At 40.9% G+C, this 17,936-nt stretch overlaps 1 protein-coding gene across 14 annotated transcripts in view; it reads left to right on the forward strand.

Moving 5' to 3' along the window:
• Positions 1 to 17,936, forward strand: part of EPB41 (erythrocyte membrane protein band 4.1) — a 203,282-nt gene that overhangs the window by 172,565 nt on the left and 12,781 nt on the right. For 10 of the 14 annotated variants that reach the window (XM_065884505.1, XM_065884507.1, XM_065884503.1 and 7 more), the window contains 2 exons: positions 3,780 to 3,908; positions 15,820 to 15,921. In XM_065884505.1, the coding sequence (XP_065740577.1) occupies positions 3,780 to 3,908; positions 15,820 to 15,921 (231 nt within the window). Of the gene's footprint in view, positions 1 to 2,109; positions 2,560 to 3,779; positions 3,909 to 15,819; positions 15,922 to 17,936 lie in introns of all 14 variants that reach the window. The other 4 variants (XM_065884457.1, XM_065884475.1, XM_065884402.1 and 1 more) reach the window with 1 other exon arrangement.

Below are 17,936 nucleotides of genomic sequence, written 5' to 3' on the forward strand. Positions count from 1 at the left end.
TTATCTTAGGTATTCTCCTGGTTATTAATCAGCCTTCTCAGTTGTGACAGAATTATTTGGAGAAGCCATGAAGTGCCTCTCCATGTGAGTGGGTGGGGATATGCTATTCACAGCGCTAGAGCTAGCATATAGCAATTTGAGAAAGCCTGTTTGTTTATTACCAGCTGGTCTATTTTTGGGCAGCTCCATAGCAGCTTGTCTGACTCAAAAGAAATGGTGAGATAAGTGCCCTAGAAAATAGTACAGTGTGTTAATAACATAACAACAAACTCATTCTAGTGTCCTCCAGGCCCTAGCCTATTATAGGTGCTCAGGTAATGTTGATTGAATTAGGTGAATCTAATGGTAATTGACAATTACAGAATTTACATGCTTTCATATATATTATTGTATTTGATCTTCAGAACCCTGTGAGCCAAACCAAGTGTTACTCTCATTTTAAACATGAGGAAATTCATATACCCTTAGCAAGAGTAGTTTATGTATCTCTGATACATCTGCAGACAGAGACAGTTTCTCTTGTCATCTCTCAATTCCACCTTTTCATGTGCTAAGTAATATTCATGATCAGTCAGTGAAAGACCTGCCTAATGTGAGTTTAACTTGTGCCACTTTGAGATGCTCTTGAGTTGACTGTTTCTAGAAGTAAGGTTGGCCTGGAGTTCTTGAGTGCAGTGCATCTTTTCTTACCTTTCTTGGCCACTGGTTTATATTCATCAAAATGTAGGCTGTTTTACAACTTAAGGAGCAGCAGCGATTTTTTAAGAAGTATAATATGTGTAGTGTGATATGAGCACTAAAATGTGTAAGCTGCTCCAAGTGTACGTCATCTACTCCAGGAACACCATTTTAAAAGAGTCCTTTTCTGTTAAGTTCCTTTATGGCATGCATGTAATATGGTAAATTGATCTTACCAAAATTTCAGACCTAAGTGGCTTATGTACAGTTCTCTGGTGAGCACATGCAGATTTTCCTGACATTTGGCTTCTATTAGGTTGTTCATTTCTCAAATGGTTCCTATTCTTTTCCTAATAGTGTGAATTCCTACTTTTCTTCCACCCACAGCACCTTTCTTTAAACTTTAGGAGTAGGTCTAGTGTGATGTTATCTTCTCTCCACATTCTCTTGAAAGTTCTTATTTTAGATCTATTTTCCCTGTGATGTGAGGCATTTAGCCCAGGAGGGAACTCTGTGTTTCCAGGATTTATCTCTCTTAGGGGTTGGAGATATGTCATTCATCTGTGGAGAAATACTTCTCAGCTGCTCAGTTGTGTTTATTCTGTTTACAAAGAAATGTTTCACTATTTTTGATATTATAGTTAATTCTTTGACGATGATTGGATTAAGTCTGTGCTGGATGTACTCAATTTCCATATCTCTGCCAACCAAAGTCTAGATTTTAGCTTCTCCATCATGGGCCAGCATGGTGATACATATGGCTTGGAGATATGTGGAATAGTTTTCAATCTGATCAGACTCCTCAGGAATATGTTGTATTGGCTCATAAATTGCATTGTGTCCTGTGCAGAGTAATGAGTTAGGTATTTAGGAATAGTGACTCCTCTAAGTATGAAGAGTATGTGTTATACAGAGAACACCATAGTAATACGAAGTGCTTGGTACTATGTGAGGCACATCGAAATCGTTTCTCAGATTAACCATGGTGTAGAAATATGACCAAAATGAGGTTGGAATCACTTAAGCTGCTGACATGTTTAGTGAACAGTAATTCTTCCTTTTGACCACCTCTGGAGTTAAGATTCTTGGTTTATATTAGTATTAATTTTTTTTTTTTTTTTTTTTTTTGCCGTACGCGGGCCTCTCACTGTTGTGGCCTCTCCCGTTGCGGAGCACAGGCTCCGGACGCGCAGGCTCAGCGGCCATGGCTCACGGGCCCAGCCGCTCCGCGGCATGCGGGATCTTCCCAGACTGGGGCATTAAACCGCGTCCCCTGCATCGGCAGGCAGACTCTCAACCACTGCACCGCCAGGGAAGCCCAGTATTAATATTTTTGAGACCTCTTAGAAATCATTGTTGATTCTCAGAGTTCACTGTATTCCCCACGAATTCCTAATCTTCTTGCTTTTGTATGTGTTCATTCATTTGTAGAATATAAATGGCATTCGCACAGAGGAGGTGGCTGCCATGACCAAGGGGCCATCTACCAACCCTGACTCTGAATGGGAGGGCCCCAAGCATTCAATAATTCCTAGTAAGAGCCAAATGACTACCCCGTCGGAGTCTCCACAAAACTTTGACTTTGGCTCCCTCTCCATAAGCAGCAAGGAGACGGAAGAGAAGGAGCAGGGGGCAGCTGGCTATCTTGATATTAAGGAAATGTCGAGAGGTCCAAGTGGGGAATGTGTAGGAGTGGAGGAACAAGCCAGTGCCTTAAAGTCCTCAATATCACCAGCTTCCTCTCAGCTGCAACTTACTGAAAAAAAAGCAGAGAGTAGTGAAGAACATGTTATACCAAGAGAGCCTGTTGGAGAGCAAAATGGATCATTTCTTGACTCTCGTGTGGGTAACCAGTTCCCCACCCTCATTCGAAGTTTCCAGGTAGTAACTGATTCAGTCGTGCACATCTAATGACTCACTTTGGGAGAGGGCCAGAATCTATTCTGTGGAGGAGGTGGTGGTGGTGGCAGTGGTGAGGGTAGTAGCCTCTTGGCTTTTTTTCAAAATCACAGAATAAAATTGAAGTCCTTGATTACTACAAAGAAATTTATTCAGAGTCACTAACACCAAGGCTAGAAATGCTCTCTCCCCTGTTGACTTAACAAAACTCTTGGGGGTAAACTCCAGCTGTATATCTTTATGAAGCTGGTGTAAGTATGTTCCTCTTTTCCTTGCTCAAGTATGGGCTGTGTAAAGAGGTGAATTTCTGAGACTTCTGTGATAAGGAGCCCTCAGTGTTCTGAGACCCTGCTCAAAAAATTCAAATACTCTTAATTACAAGGGGTAACTGACTTTTTAAATAAGGAGTCAGGCCCCATATAATTTTTTGTGTATTGCAGCCACATAGCGCAGCCCACCACTCCCACTGACCCCGCTCACGGGAGCTTCCATGATTGTAGGTACTAATCTCCTATGCTAAGGTGGATGGCCGTAATTAACTTTACCACAATCAAATGGTAGTTTTAGGGTGATTTATAGTCTTGGGGAAGGTGAGCTGATGGACAAGAAACCTTTGGTATTTCGCTCATGTTCATTCTTCTGAAATTCTGAGATTAATCACCAGGTGGTGGTAGAACTGATTATTTTCTCTCCAGTTTTCCAAATACTGTTTCTTTTCAATAACTCCAAAGTGAATGTCTGACATTGATTTGAAAGAAGTTAATGAATTCCAGGGTAATGTGTTCCGATGCCACTGCTATTTCATGTACCATTTATACATAGGGGAGGAAATGTGGCTGGTTTTCTTAATTTTAATGGTACAGTCACAAGGACAAACAAAACTGAGTGCTATTTGGCAAGTAGTTTTATATTCAAATTCTGAAGGTCAGTCTGAAGTGTTTTGTATCACCAATTGTAACTGTCTGATATCATAGCTTTCCATTAAGAATATGAAAGTGATTATCGTAATGCTGTTGTTTAATGTCTTTCATGATTTGACACCTTGTCAGGGCTACTTTGGAATAGTGTCCAAGTCTTGGGCAAAGATTGAGCTAGCCCTTTGCTTGATTAGAGCAATCACTTTGATCAGCTCAATGTCAGAAGGTTAGTTCTCCACAACCTTCAGAAGACTCCAGTAACTCTGTTTCTTTACTGCTTCACAGCCTCCCCTGGTGAAGACTCAGACCGTCACCATCTCAGACACTGCCAATGCTGTGAAAAGTGAAATTCCAACCAAAGACGTCCCTATAGTCCACACTGAGACCAAGACCATCACTTATGAGGCTGCCCAGGTAGGACACAGTTTGATGTTTCAGAACCAAAGACTACAGTAAACATGATAAATAACCTTTCTTCACAGGGTTGCTAATCACTTGCTGCAAATAATGCTAGGCTTTTCTGGGGCAGTTCTTTTCAGAAGAGATTACTGACCTCAAGATGTCCCAAAATACTTTTTCAAAAGCAACATTATCTTGGATCTGATTGCGTATATCCACCCAATTCAGTTAGGGAAGGCAGTCTAGTGTAATGGTTGATAACATGGGCTTTGGGTCAAACAAACCTGAGTTCAGGTCCCAGCTGTTTTTAAAATTTATTTAATTAATTAATTTTTGGCTGTGTTGGGTCTTCATTGCTGTGCGCGGGCCCTCTATAGTTGTGGTGAACAGGGGCCCCTCCTTGCCGTGGTGCGCGGGTCTCTCATTGCGGTGGCCTCTCTTGTTGCGGAGCACGGGCTCTAGGCATATGGGCTTCAGTAGTTGTAGCACATGGGCTCAGTAGTTGTGGCTCGCGGGCTCTAGAGTGCAGGCTCAGTAGTTGTGGCGCACAGGCTTAGTTGCTCCGCGGCATGTGGGATATTCCCGGACCAGGGCGGCATGTGGGATCTTCCCGGAGCAGGGCTCGAACCCGTGTCCCCTGAATTGGCAGGTGGATTCTTAACCACTGTGCCACCAGGGAAGCCCCAGGTCCCAGCTTCTTCATTTGCTATCTTAAACAAGTGGTTGAATGTCTGTCAGCCCTGATGCCGCCCCCACCCCACCTCCACCCGCATGATGTTAGTATCTACTTAATGATTCTGTTGTAAAGCTTATATAAAATACAGTACTGTATGGAATCAACTTGAGCACCATGCCTGAAAGTGTAAATAAGAAACAGCTATGATAATTATAATCAATTTATTACAATTAAATTTAAAATCATGTAAGAATTTAGTACTTAAAATTTTCATTTACTTACTACTTTTAGTAATATTTCTCCTTCATTGTTAGTAATTTGAATGATCTCGGGTTGCTGGTGTTGAGTTTTCTTTTTTTTTTTAATATATATATATATATTTTTTCTTATTAGTCATCCATTTTATACACATCAGTCTATACATGTCAATCCTAATCTCCCAGTTCATCACACCACCACTCCCACCCCGTGCCGCTTTCCCCCCTTGGTATCCATACGTTTTTTTCTCTACTTCTGTGTCTCAGTTTCTGCTCTGCAAACCAGTTCATCTGTACCATTTTCTAGGTTCCACATATATGCATTAATATATGATATTTGTTTTTCTCTTTCTGACTTATTTCACTCTGTATGACAGTCTCTGGATGCATCCACGTCTCAACAAATGACCCAATTTCATTCCTTTTTATTGCTGAGTAATATTCCATTGTATATATGTACCCCATCTTTATCCATTCATCTGTCAATGGGCATTTAGGTTGCTTCCATGACCTGCCTATTGTAAATAGTGCTGCAATGAATATTGGGGTGCACGTGTCTTTTTGAATTATGGTCTTCTCTGGGTACATGCCCAGTAGTGGGATTGCTGAGTCATATGATAATTCTATTTTTAGTTCTTTAAGGAACCTCCATACCGTTCTCCATAGTGGCTGTATTAATTTACATTCCCACCAACAGTGCAAGAGGGTTCCCTTCTCTCCACACCCTCTCCAGCATTTGTTGTTTGTAGATTTTCTGATGATGCCCATTCTAACTGGTGTGAGGTGATACCTCATTGTAGCTTTGATTTGCATTTCTCTAATAATTAGTGATGTTGAGCAGCTTTTCATGTGCTTCTTGGACATCTGTATGTCTTTGGAGAAATGTCTGTTGAGGTCTTCTGCCCATTTTTGGATGGGTTGTTTTTTTTTTTTAATTTTGAGCTGTATGAGCTGTTTATATATCTTGGAGATTAATCCTTTGTCCTTCGATTCATTTCCAAATATTTTCTCCCATTCTGAGGGTTGTCTTTTTGTCTTGTTTATGGTTTCCTTTGCTGTGCAAAAGTTTTTAAGTTTCATTAGTTCCCATTTGTTTATTTTTGTTTTTATTTCCATTACTCTAGGAGGTGGATCAAAAACGACCTTGCTGTGATTTATGTCAAAGAGTGTTCTTCCTATGTTTTCCTCTAAGAGTTTTATAGTGCCCGGTCTTACATTTAGGTCTCTAATCCATTTTGAGTTTATTTTTGTGTATGGTGTTAGGGAGCATTCTAATTTCATTCTTTTACATGTAGCTGTCCAGTTTTCCCAGCACCACTTATTGAAGAGACTGTCTTTTCTCCACTGTATATCCTTGCCTCCTTTGTCATGGATTAGTTGTCCATAGATGCGTGGGTTTATCTCTGGGCTTTCTATCCTGTTCCATTGATCTATATTTCTGTTTTTGTGCCAGTACCATACTGTCTTGATTACTGTAGCTTTGTAGTATAGTCTGAAGTCAGGGAGTCTGATTCCTCTAGCTCCATTTTTTTCCCTCAAGACTGCTTGGACTATTCAGGGTCTTTTGTGTCTCCATACAAATTTTAAGATTTTTTGTTCTAGCTCTGTAAAAAATGCCATTGGTAATTTGATAGGGATTGCATTGAATCTGTAGGTTGCTTTGGGTAGTATAGTCATTTTTATAATATTGACTCTTCCAATCCAAGAACATGGTATATCTCTCCATCTGTTGATATCATCTTTAATTTCTTTCATCAGTGTCTTATAGTTTTCTGCATACAGGTCTTTTGTCTCCCTAGGTAGGTTTATTCCTAGGTATTTTATTCTTTTTGTTGCAGTGGTAAATGGGAGTGTTTCCTTAATTTCTCTTTCAGATTTTTCAACATTAGTGTATAGGAATGCAAGAGATTTCTGTGCATTAATTTTGTATCCTGCAACGTTACCAAATTCATTGATTAGCTCTAGTAGTTTTCTGGTGGCATCTATAGGATTCTTTATCTGCAAACAATGACAGTTTTACTTCTTCTTTTCCAATTTGTATTCCTTTTATTTCTTTTTCTTCTCTGATTGCCGTGGCTAGGACTTCCAAAACTATGTTGAATAATAGTGGTGAGAGTGAACATCCTTGTCTTGTTCCTGATCTTAAAGGAAATGCTTTCAGTTTTTCACCATTGAGAATGCTGTTTGCTGTGGGTTTGTCATATATGGCCTTTATTATGTTGAAGTAGGTTCCCCCTATGTCCACTTTCTGGAGAGCTTAAATGGGTGTTGAATTTTGTCAAAAGGTTTTACTGCATCTATTGATATGATCTTATGGTTTTTATTCTTCAGTTTGTTACTATGGTGTATTACATTGTTGATTTGTGTATATTGAAGAATCCTTGCATCCCTGGGATAAATCCCACTTGATCATCGTGTATGATCCTTTTAATGTGTTGTTGGATTCTGTTTGCTAGTATTTTGTTGAGGATTTTTGCATCTATATTCATCAGTGATATTGGTCTGTAATTTTCTTTTTTTGTAGTATCTTTGTCTGGTTTTGGTATCAGGGTGATGGTGGCCTCATAGAATGAGTTTTTTGAGTTTTCCTTCCTGTGCAATGTTTTGGAAGAGTTTGAGAAGGATGGGTGTTAGCTCTTCTCTAAATGTTTGATAGAATTCACCTGTGAAGCCATCTGGTCCTGGACTTTTGTTTGTTGGAAGATTTTTAATCACAGTTTCAATTTCATTACTTGTGATTGGTCTGTTCATATTTTCTATTTCTTCCTGGTTCAGTCTGGGAAGGTTATACCTTTCTAAGAATTTGTCTATTTCTTCCAGGTTGTCCATTTTATTGGCATGGAGTTGCTTGTAGTAGTCTCTTAGGATGCTTTGTATTTCTGCGGTGTCTGTTGTAACTTCTCCTTTTTCATTTCTAATTTTATTGATTTGAGTCTTCTCCCTCTTTTTCTTGATGAGTCTGGCTAATGGTTTATCAATTTTGTTTATCTTCTCAAAGAAGCAGCTTTTAGTTTTATTGATCTTTGCTATTATTTTCTTTGTTTCTATTTCATTTCTTTCTGCTCTGTTCTTTATGATTTCTTTCCTTCTGCTAACTTTGGGTTTTGTTTGTTCTTCTTTCTCTAGTTCCTTTAGGTGCAACGTTAGATTGTTTATTTGAGATTTTTCTTGTTTCTTGAGGTAGGCTTGTATTGCTATAAACTTCCTTCTTAGAACTGCTTTTGCTGCATGCCATAGGTTTTGGATCATCGTGTTTTCATTGTCATTTGTCTCTAGGAATTTTTGGATTTCCTCTTGGATTTCTTCAGTGATCTCTTGGTTATGTAGTAACGTATTTTTTAGCCTCCATGTGTTTGTGATTTTATGTTTTTTCCCCTGTAATTGATTTCTAATCTTATAGCATTGTGGTCGGAAAAGATGCTTGATATGATTTCAGTTTTCTTAAATTTACTGAGGCTTGATTTGTGACCCAGGATATGATCTGTCCTGGAGAATGTTCTGTGTGCACTTGAGAAGAAAGTGTAATCTGCTGTTTTTGGATGGAATGTCCTATAAATATCAAGTAAATCTATCTTGTCTACTGTTTCATATAAAGCTTGTGTTTCCTTATTAATTTTCATTTTGGATGATCCGTCCATTGGTTTAAGTGAGGTAAGTCCCCCAGTATTATTGTGTTACTGTCGATTTCATCTTTTATAGCTGTATGTGGTTGCCTTATGTATTGAGGTGCTCTTATGTTGGGTGCATATATATTTATAATTGTTATATCTTCTTCTTGGATTGATCCCTTGATCATTATGTAGTGTCCTTCCTTGCCTCTTGTAACATTCTTTATTTTAAAGTCTATTTTATCTGATATGAGTATTGCTACTCCAGCTTTCTTTTGATTTCCATTTGCATGGAATATCTTTTTCCATCCCCTTACAGTCTGTATGTGTCCCTAGGTCTGAAGTGTATCTCTTGTAGACAGCATATATATGGGTCTTGTTTTTGTATCCATTCAGCAACCTATGTCTTTCGGTTGGAGCATTTAATCCATTCATGTTTAAGGTAATTATCGATATGTATGTTACTATTACCATTTTCTTAATTGTTTGGGGGCTTTTTTTGTAGATCCTTTTCTTCTTTTGTGTTTCCCACTTAGAGAAGTTCCTTTAGCATTTGTTGTAGAGCTGGTTTGGTGGTGCTGAATTCTCTTAGCTTTTGCTTGTGTGTAAAGGTTTTGATTTCTCCATAGAATCTGAATGAGATCCTTGCTAAGTAATCTTGGTTGTAGGTTCTTCCCTTTCATCACTTTAAGTATATCATGCCACTCCCTTCTGGCTTGTAGAGTTTCTGCTGAGAAATCAGCTGTTAACCTTGTGGGAGTTCACTTGTATGTTATTTGTCGTTTTTCCCCTGCCGCTTTTAATAATTTTTCCTTGTCTTTAATTTTTGCCAATTTGATTACTATGTGTCTCAGCGTGTTTCTCCTTGGGTTTATCCTGTGTGGGACTCTCTGCACTTCCTGGACTTGGGTAGCTATTTCCTTTCCCGTGTTAGGGAAGTTTGCAACTATAATCTCTTGAAACATTTTCTCGGGTCCTTTCTCTGTCTCTTCTCCTTCTGGGACCCCTATAATGCAAATATTGTTGCGTTTAATGTTGTCCCAGAGGTCTCTTATCTCTTAGGCTGTCTTCATTTCTTTCCATTCTTTTTTCTTTATTCTGTTCCGCAGCAGTGAATTCTACCCTTCTGTCTTCCAGGTCACTTATCCATTCTTCTGCCTCAGTTATTCTGCTATTGATTCCTTCTAGTGTAGTGTTCATTTCAATTATTGTATTGTTCATCTCTGTTTGTTTGTTCTTTAATTCTTCTAGATCTTTGTTAAACATTTCTTGCATCTTCTCGATCTTTGCCTCCATTCTTTTTCCAAGGTCCTGGATCATCTTCACTATCATTATTCTGAATTCTTTTTCTGCAAGATTGCCTATCTCCACTTCATTTAGTTGTTCTTCTGGGGTTTTATCTTGTTCCTTCATCTGGAACATAGCCCTCTGCCTTTTCATCTTGTCCATCTTTCTGTGAATGTGGCTTTTTTCCCACAGGCTGCAGGATTGTTGTTCTTCTTGCTTCTGCTGCCTGCCCTCTGAGTTGTTTTTCTTGTCTTTCTTATTCACAGATGCCAAAATTGAAAGAAACTTTTCCTTCTGTAAACTGAGCTGTTAATTCATTACTGCAACCAGTATTTGTTGAGCATTTATACGTTAGGCCAAAGCAGTGTACAGGGTGGACACAGGCCCTATGCTCTGGAACTGACATTCTAGTCAGGAGAGACAGGCAATAAAACACATAAATGTATGAATTTCAGACAGTGATAAGTGCTATAAAGAAATTAAATAGGATCAAGAGTTAGACAATGTGGAATAACATGAAAAGTTGCTATTTTGGGGCTAGAATAGTCGTGAAAATCCCCTCTGAGAAAGTGACATTTTAGCTGAAGCCTGCATGATGGGAAGGAGACAGCTACATGGAGCTCCGGCTGGGTGTTTTCACATGAATCCTTTCAGTTAATCCTCACATCACCATAAAGTGGATGATGATATCCACCTTTAGGAAGCAGTGTAACTTGCCAATTAAAAGCACTTGCTTTGCAATTAGACAAGTAGAATTTGTATCCTAGCTCAACCATGTACTAGCTGGATAACTTTAAACAAATCACTCATCTCTGTAAGCCTCTTTTCCTGTGTGTAAAATGGGGATAATACTACATACCACTGCAAGATTTGAGGGAGGATGGAGTGAAATGATGTCAGTAAAGCGCTTGGTGCATTCATAGACATTCAGTTAACGTTAGTATACTTCCCGTGTCTCTCTCTTGTGGTCTAGAGTGTAGAATTTGAGTTTGGTAAATAATGAGAGGTTGCTTCAAGTTTTCTGGCAGTGGTGATAAAGTGGCCTAATTAAAGCAGTGGTTTTGGAAGATGGTTCCTAAAGCTGTATGCTGCGCCTATTAAAGGAGAGGCTGCCTGGAGACAGGAATACAGCTACGGGAAGTCTGGGGGGTTGCTTGTGAAGACCTGAGGTGTAGCCTGAGGAAACAAGAAGAAAGAGCTGTGTCAGGAGAGACAGTGATGGATGAACAGGACTTGGCTGTGACGCGGACTACAAAGGAAGTCTGGGGACTTTCCTTTAAGATTGTGCACACAATGAGCCAAGGATGTTTAGAAAAGAAGTATTTGCAGATGGGAGGGAACCCTTTAAGTGGTCACTACCATGGAAACAACCTAACTGTCTATCAGTAGGGAACATGTTTGTAAATTATGGTACATCCAATTAAGGCAGTTCTGTGCAGCCATTAAAAAAAGCTTCTGATGGGAATAATCTACATGATAAATCGGTAAATGAAAAAATGCAGTGCAATATGTTATAAATAATATGCTACTGTTTATGGGAGGGAAAAGGGTTGTATGTACAGCTATGTAGGAATAGGCTTATATGTGAATATACTAACTCTGAATGGGTACTTAGAAAAACAAAAACAAAAAACCACCAGTGGTGGCCTGGGGTGAAGAGGCCTGGGATGCAGGCTATGGTTAGGAGTGGGAGGGAGACCAACAATTCATTGATCTCCATTTTAAAGATTTAAAATTTTGTAGCATGTGCATATCAAAAAAATGTTTTTAATCATTCAAAATAAATTATTTAAAAAGTTGTTAGGGCCATCCTGACCACAGAAGCCCATGTTTGGTTTGAGTACAGCCCCTACAAAAAACGGAAAGGAAGCAGTCATTTTTAAATATCCTAGCATGTAAGAGAAATACAGAGGTATTATGAAGTACAAGATAAAGCATGTGGGCTCTGGAGTTAGAGAGACCTGGATCTTCATTCCAACACTTGCTAGTTTCATGACCTTCAGCAAGTCACTTAACCTCTGAGCCTTAGCTTTCTCTTCTGAAAAATACCTTTTTAAGGTCACTGAGATAAAGATAATATTTGCCTGGCACATAGTGGCTATTCCAAAACGGTAGATATTATATTTTTATACATCTAAGACAGTCAGCCAAGATACAAATTACTTCTTATTGACTAGACAGTGGAGTATAGTGAGGAGAAGTATTGACTTTGGAGTTAGAGTTCCTGGGTTTGAACCTGCTCCATCACTTACTAGTGTGCAGTCAAGTTACTGAATCGCTGTGTGCCTCGGTTTCCTCATTTGTAAAATGAGGCTAATAATAGTTGTACCTCATAGGGTTGTTGAGAGGAATAAATGAGTTAATGTACATAAAATGTGAGTTTCACAGTGTGCATTTCAAATTAAGTTGTCACTACCATGGAAACAATCTAAATGTCCTTCAATAGGGAGCAGGTTAAATAAATTATAGTACATCCCATTAAGGTAATGCTTTACAGTTATTTTTAAAAGCTTCTGCTGGGAATATCTACGTGATAAACTGGTAAATGAAAAAGCTCAGTGCGGTATGCTGTAAATAATTTGTAGAAAAAAGTGCCTGGCACATAATAAGCACCAGATAATTATTTGCTATTGTTATTGTTTATTTACTATAATTATTTCTGCTTGTGTTTTTATTATCTTTCCAGACAAGTAGACCTGAGAACTTTTTTTTTTTTTTTCTTGCGGTACGCAGGCCTCTCACTGTTGTGGCCTCTCCCGTTGCGGAGCACAGGCTCCGGACGTGCAGGCTCAGCGGCCATGGCTCACGGGCCCAGCCGCTCCGCGGCATGTGGGATCTTCCCGGACCGGGGAATGAACCCGTGTCCCCTGCATCGGCAGGCGGACTGAGAACCTTTTTGTAATCCATCCATAATTCCTACATTTTGGGACATGGCAAGAGGAGGTGGGGAGCCAGAATAGGGTTTTACTGTTTGCATATATGTGCATGTATGTGTACCTGAGGTAACATTTACATACAGTGATATGCACAGACGTTAAAGAGTTCAGTTTTTTGTTTGTTTGTTTGTTTGTTTTTTGCGGTACGCGGGCCTCTCACTGTTGTGGCCTCTCCCGTTGCGGAGCACAGGCTCCGGACGCGCAGGCTCAGCGGCCATGGCTCATGGGCCCAGCTGCTCCGCGGCATGTGGGATCCTCCCAGACCGGGGCACGAACCCGTGTACCCTGCATCAGCAGGCGGACTCTCAACCACTGCGCCACCAGGGAAGCCCAAGAGTTCAATTTTTTATTGGTTTTGACGAATGTATCTACCTGTGTAACCAAGACACATTTGGGTTCAGAACATTTTCATCACTCCTGAAACTTTCTTCATAGCCTTTGCCAGTCCATCCCTATCCCTCTAGGCAGCCACTGCTCTGATTTCTGTTATCATAGCTTAGTTTTACCTGTTCTTGGACTTCATATAAATGGAAGTATACAGTCATACCCTTTTGTGTCTGAACATGTTTTTCAGATTCATCCATGTTATATGAATCCATAGTTCACTGTTTTTTATTGTTGAGTAGTATTCCATTGTATGAATATACCGCAATTAGTTTATCCTTTCATTTGTTGATGGACAGTTGAGTTGATTCCAGTTGGGGGCAAATATGGATAAAGCTGCTTTAAACATTCATGTGCGAGTCTTTCTGTGGACGTATGTTTTCACTTATCTTGGGTAAACACCTAAGAGTGGAACTGCTGTGTCATAGGATAAAGGGATGGTTAACTTTATAAGCAACTGTGAAAGCTACAGTACCATTTTGAGAAAACACTGGTAAGAAAAGAGGCCCCATGTGGAAAGAGTGTTAAGCTGGAAATCATAACAATGTCTCCTCCCTCTTCCACCTTCTTCAGAGACAGAAAAGGAGGAGGAAGGGGGTGGGAGGGAGGTAGAAAAAAATAGATTCTTAGGTTTAGTAGAGGAGGAGCTTTTCAAAAAGGTTTAGCCCTCTTGGCACGCAAATTCTTTTTTTTTTGGATTAAAAAAATTGTTATTGAAGTATAGTTGATTTACAATGTTGTGTTTCGGTGTACAGCAAAGTGATTCAGTTATACATACATGTATATATCTGTTCTTTAGATTCTTTTCCATTATAGGTTATTACAAGATATTGAGTATAGTTCCCTATGCTATACAGTAAGTCCTTGTTGGTTATTTTATATATAATAGTGTGTATATTTTAATCCCAAACTCCTAATTTATCCCTCCCCCCAACCCTTTCCCCTTTGGTAACCATAAGTTTGTTTTCTATGTTTGTGAGCCTATTTCTGTTTTATAAATAAGTTCATTTGTATCATTTTTTTAGATTCCACATATAAGCGATATCATATGGTATTTGTCTTTCTCTGTCTGACTTGCTTCACTTGATAATCTCTACGTCCATACATGTTGCTACAGATGGCATTATTTCATTCTTTTTAATGGTTGAGTAATAGTCCATTGTGTATATATTGGCACACAAATTCTTAATAACAACTTATAATGTACTTTTATTTCTAAAATCTCTTTTGATCTTCACAGCAGTGCTACAGTGGAGGCAGAGCACATCTTACAGGGTAGCCTGTTATAAAAATGAGAAAACTAAAGCTCAGAAAAGTCAGAATGACTTGCCCAAGGTTCCACAGCCAGCCACTGTCTGAGCTGGGACCTGAACCCCAATCTTCAGACAGGAAGTCTTTGCCCTCAGTCCTAGTTCAAGCACTTATTAGCATAGAACCTTGGCAAATTATTATTTTTTTAAGGTTTCTTTTTATTTAATTAATTTATTTACTTTTATTTTTTTGGCTGCATTGGGTCTTAGTTGTGGCACACTGGATCTTTTGTTGCAGTACATGGGCTTCTCTCTAGTTGTGGTGTGCAGGCTCCAGGGCACATGGGCTCTGTAGTTTGTTGCACTAGGCTCTCTAGTTGAGGTGCATGAGCTCAGTAGTTGTGGCGCACGGGCTTAGTTGCACTGTAGCATGTGGGATCTTAGTTCCCTGACCAGGGATCGAACCCGCATCCCCTGAATTAGAAGGTGGATTCTTTACCACTGGGCCACCAGGGAAATCCCTTTGGAAAATTATTTAACCTCTCTGGACCTCACTTTTCTGAACTATACAGTGAGTATAATAATAGTACCTACATCCGATACTGAGAGGTGTGATTGAGGTAACAGTTGCATTATGTGCTTGGCATATAGTACAAGTGCAATAAACGTTAGCTGAGTCTGAATCTAAGGTAGATAAATATGTCTGGGCTGAAGAAAGTGTTAGTAAACTAGCCAATAATATGCCTGGTATGAGGGTGACGTGTATGAAAGACTTAGGTGACACAATCATGTTCCCTCTCTTTGTTTTGTCCATATTCCTACCTGGAAGTGAATCCAGCCAGGGACTCTTCTCTTTCCTAATTCTCTTCTCCTCCTTCTGCCCTCCCCACAGTATCTCAAAGTTTTGCCTCAATGAAATGTGGCCCTGCTCATAAAAAAGTTGGGGGCCTCTGCTTATAATGCAAATGACTTATATAAAGAGGTGGAGAAGGATGGTCACCTAGCACATGGCTTGCTGCAGAATTCTTTATGAAAATAATCTCAATTCTCTAAATGCCCCTCTGAGTCAGTGTACAATACCAGTAGTTTTGAGTCCTTGGGCAAATCACTCACTTTCCCTGAAGCCTGAGTCTTACCTGGGAGTGCTAATAAGTTTCTGCCGTTTCTATTTATATTCATAGGGCTGTGTAAGCATCAAAAAAGAAAGTTTTGAAAGCCATTTATGAGCTATAAAATGCTGTATACATGTGCATAGTTATTGTCACTCTTGTTGAACCTGTGGGTACACTCCTGCCTCCTTTTTCTCATCCACTCCTGTCACTGACCCAATGCTGGGGAAACTGGACTTGTCCAACTATTTTAGAAGGAGCTTTGTTCCCAGGGGATTAATTTTATTAATTAAGAGATCACTGTAAGGGAATTGGGTTTTTGCTTTAGAACGTGCAGCTGCAGAGCAAAGCTGCATCTACAACATTTGCCCATGAGGTTTCCTAAGAGGCATGGTGATGAGTTGTGTCTCCTTCTGCAGACTGACGACAGCAACGGGGACTTGGACCCAGGAGTCTTGCTGACAGCTCAGACCATCACATCTGAGACCACCAGCAGCACCACCACAACTCAAATTACCAAGGTAACAGAGAGCTAGAAATTCCTTCTGAAATCCAGTGGCATGCCAAGCTTGCTGCCTCTCTGCAAGAACCCTGGTCCATAAGCAAGGGTTTTCAGCTTCTTCCCTATTGAGCCAAATTTTTCCCAGTGTCCAGGGTGGAAAGGCCCTGTTGCTTTCCCTAGCAATAAACCCAGGGAGACCCTGAGCATCCCTGTCTACTTCATGGTCTCATTAAAGTCACATGTGGTTGTTCTCTTTACACATTCGTCTGTCTCCCTGGTCAGTGAGTCCCCTTTCTGGCTGTGGAGGTCAGCCTAAAAATTCAGTTTAAAAAGTCAGACGCAGAGTTCGCATCTCCCCACAACTAGGGTGCCTGCCGAATGCTGGTGTGGCACCCTGATGCCCAAGGAGTTGGGAAGAGCCCCCAAGCGAACCGGTAGGATGTGGGGAGACTGAGAGGGGAGGAGAAGTGGAGGCTGGACAGGACCAGCGCCCCTGAGGGCAGGGGTTCTGATGCCTGGAGGGACCCTTGGGGGCTCGGGTCAGGGGGGAGCATGCCCAGCGTTTCCCCTGCCCAATGGGCCGGGGAAGTCTGCCTGGCACTCGGGCGGGTCCTACGCCCTCAGAGGTCCCCTCTGGGCTGGGTTGGTCCTGGGGTCGTAGGAGGGAGGCCAGGAGAGAACAGGAAAGGCAGGCGGGAGGGACCCTCCAGGACCGGAGGAGCAGGAAAGGAGCGAAGGGTGTTTGCCCCGCCCACTCGAGCCCAGGAAGCCAAGGGTGTTCACTGCCCTCTGAGACCAGAGGCAGGAGGCAGGGGGCACTGGGCCCCTTCTGTTCTGTTGAGCCTAGGCCCCACCACGCCTCCTTCATTCCCAGGGCCTTTTCCAGCCCTGTGGGTCCTAAGCATAGGCCCCGCCCACCACCCAAACCTCACCCCTGCTTAGGGCCGCCCTCCACGTCCAAGGCCTTTTTCCACTTTTTTTTCTCCTCTTTTTTACTATTGTGGTTCTGTTTTACCTTCCAGTTGTTGTTTCATCTATATTTTTATATTTTTTCTGACATATCTGTTAGTTACCTCGTCTAATTTTATTTTTTACTTTGTTATTGTTCTCCTTTTTTTTTTTTTTTTTTTTTTTTTTTTGCCACCTGGCATGGGCTTGTGGGATCTTGGTTCACGAGCCAGGGGTCGGCCTGAAGTTCCTGTGGTGGGAGCTCTGAGTCCAAACTACTGGACTAACAGAGACCCTCAGACCCCAGGGAACATTCATCAGAATGAGGTCTCCCTGAGGTCTTCATCTCAGCACCAAGACCCAGCTCTTCCCAACAGCCCACAAACTCCAGTGTTGGAAGCCTCAGTCCAAACAACCAGTAAGACAGGAACACAATCCCACTCATAAAAAAAAGAAAATAAAAAATAAGACAGCAGCGCTTCCCTGATGGCGCAGTGGTTGAGAGTCCACCTGCCAATGCAGGGGACGTGGGTTCGTGCCCCAGTCTGGGAGGATCCCGCATGCCGTGGAGTGGCTGGGCCCGTGGGCCATGGCCGCTGAGCCTGTGCGTCTGGAGCTTGTGCTCCGCAACGGGAGAGGCCACAACAGTGAGAGGCCCGCGCACCACTAAAAAAAAAAGAGAGAGAGAGAGACAGCAAAAAAATATGTCACAGATGAAGTAGCAAGGTAAAAATCTACAAGACCAAATAAATGAAGAGAAAATAGGCAATCTACCTGAAAAAGAAATCAGAGTAATGATAGTAAAGATGATCCAGAATGTTGGAAATAGAATGGAGACACGGATTGAGAAAATACAAGAAATGTTTAACAAAGATCTAGAAGAACTAAAGAACAAACAAACAGAGATGAACAACACAATAACTGAAATGAAAAGTACACTAGAAGGAATCAATAACAGAATAACTGAGGCAGAAGAATGAATAAGTGAGCTGGAAGACAGAATGGTGGAAATAACTGCCGAGGAGCAGAATAAAGAAAAAAGAATGAAAAGAATTGAAGACAGTCTCAGAGACCTCTGGGACAACA

The sequence above is a fragment of the Phocoena phocoena genome, chromosome 1, assembly GCF_963924675.1.
Source record: "Phocoena phocoena chromosome 1, mPhoPho1.1, whole genome shotgun sequence".
Taxonomy (NCBI): domain Eukaryota; kingdom Metazoa; phylum Chordata; class Mammalia; order Artiodactyla; family Phocoenidae; genus Phocoena; species Phocoena phocoena.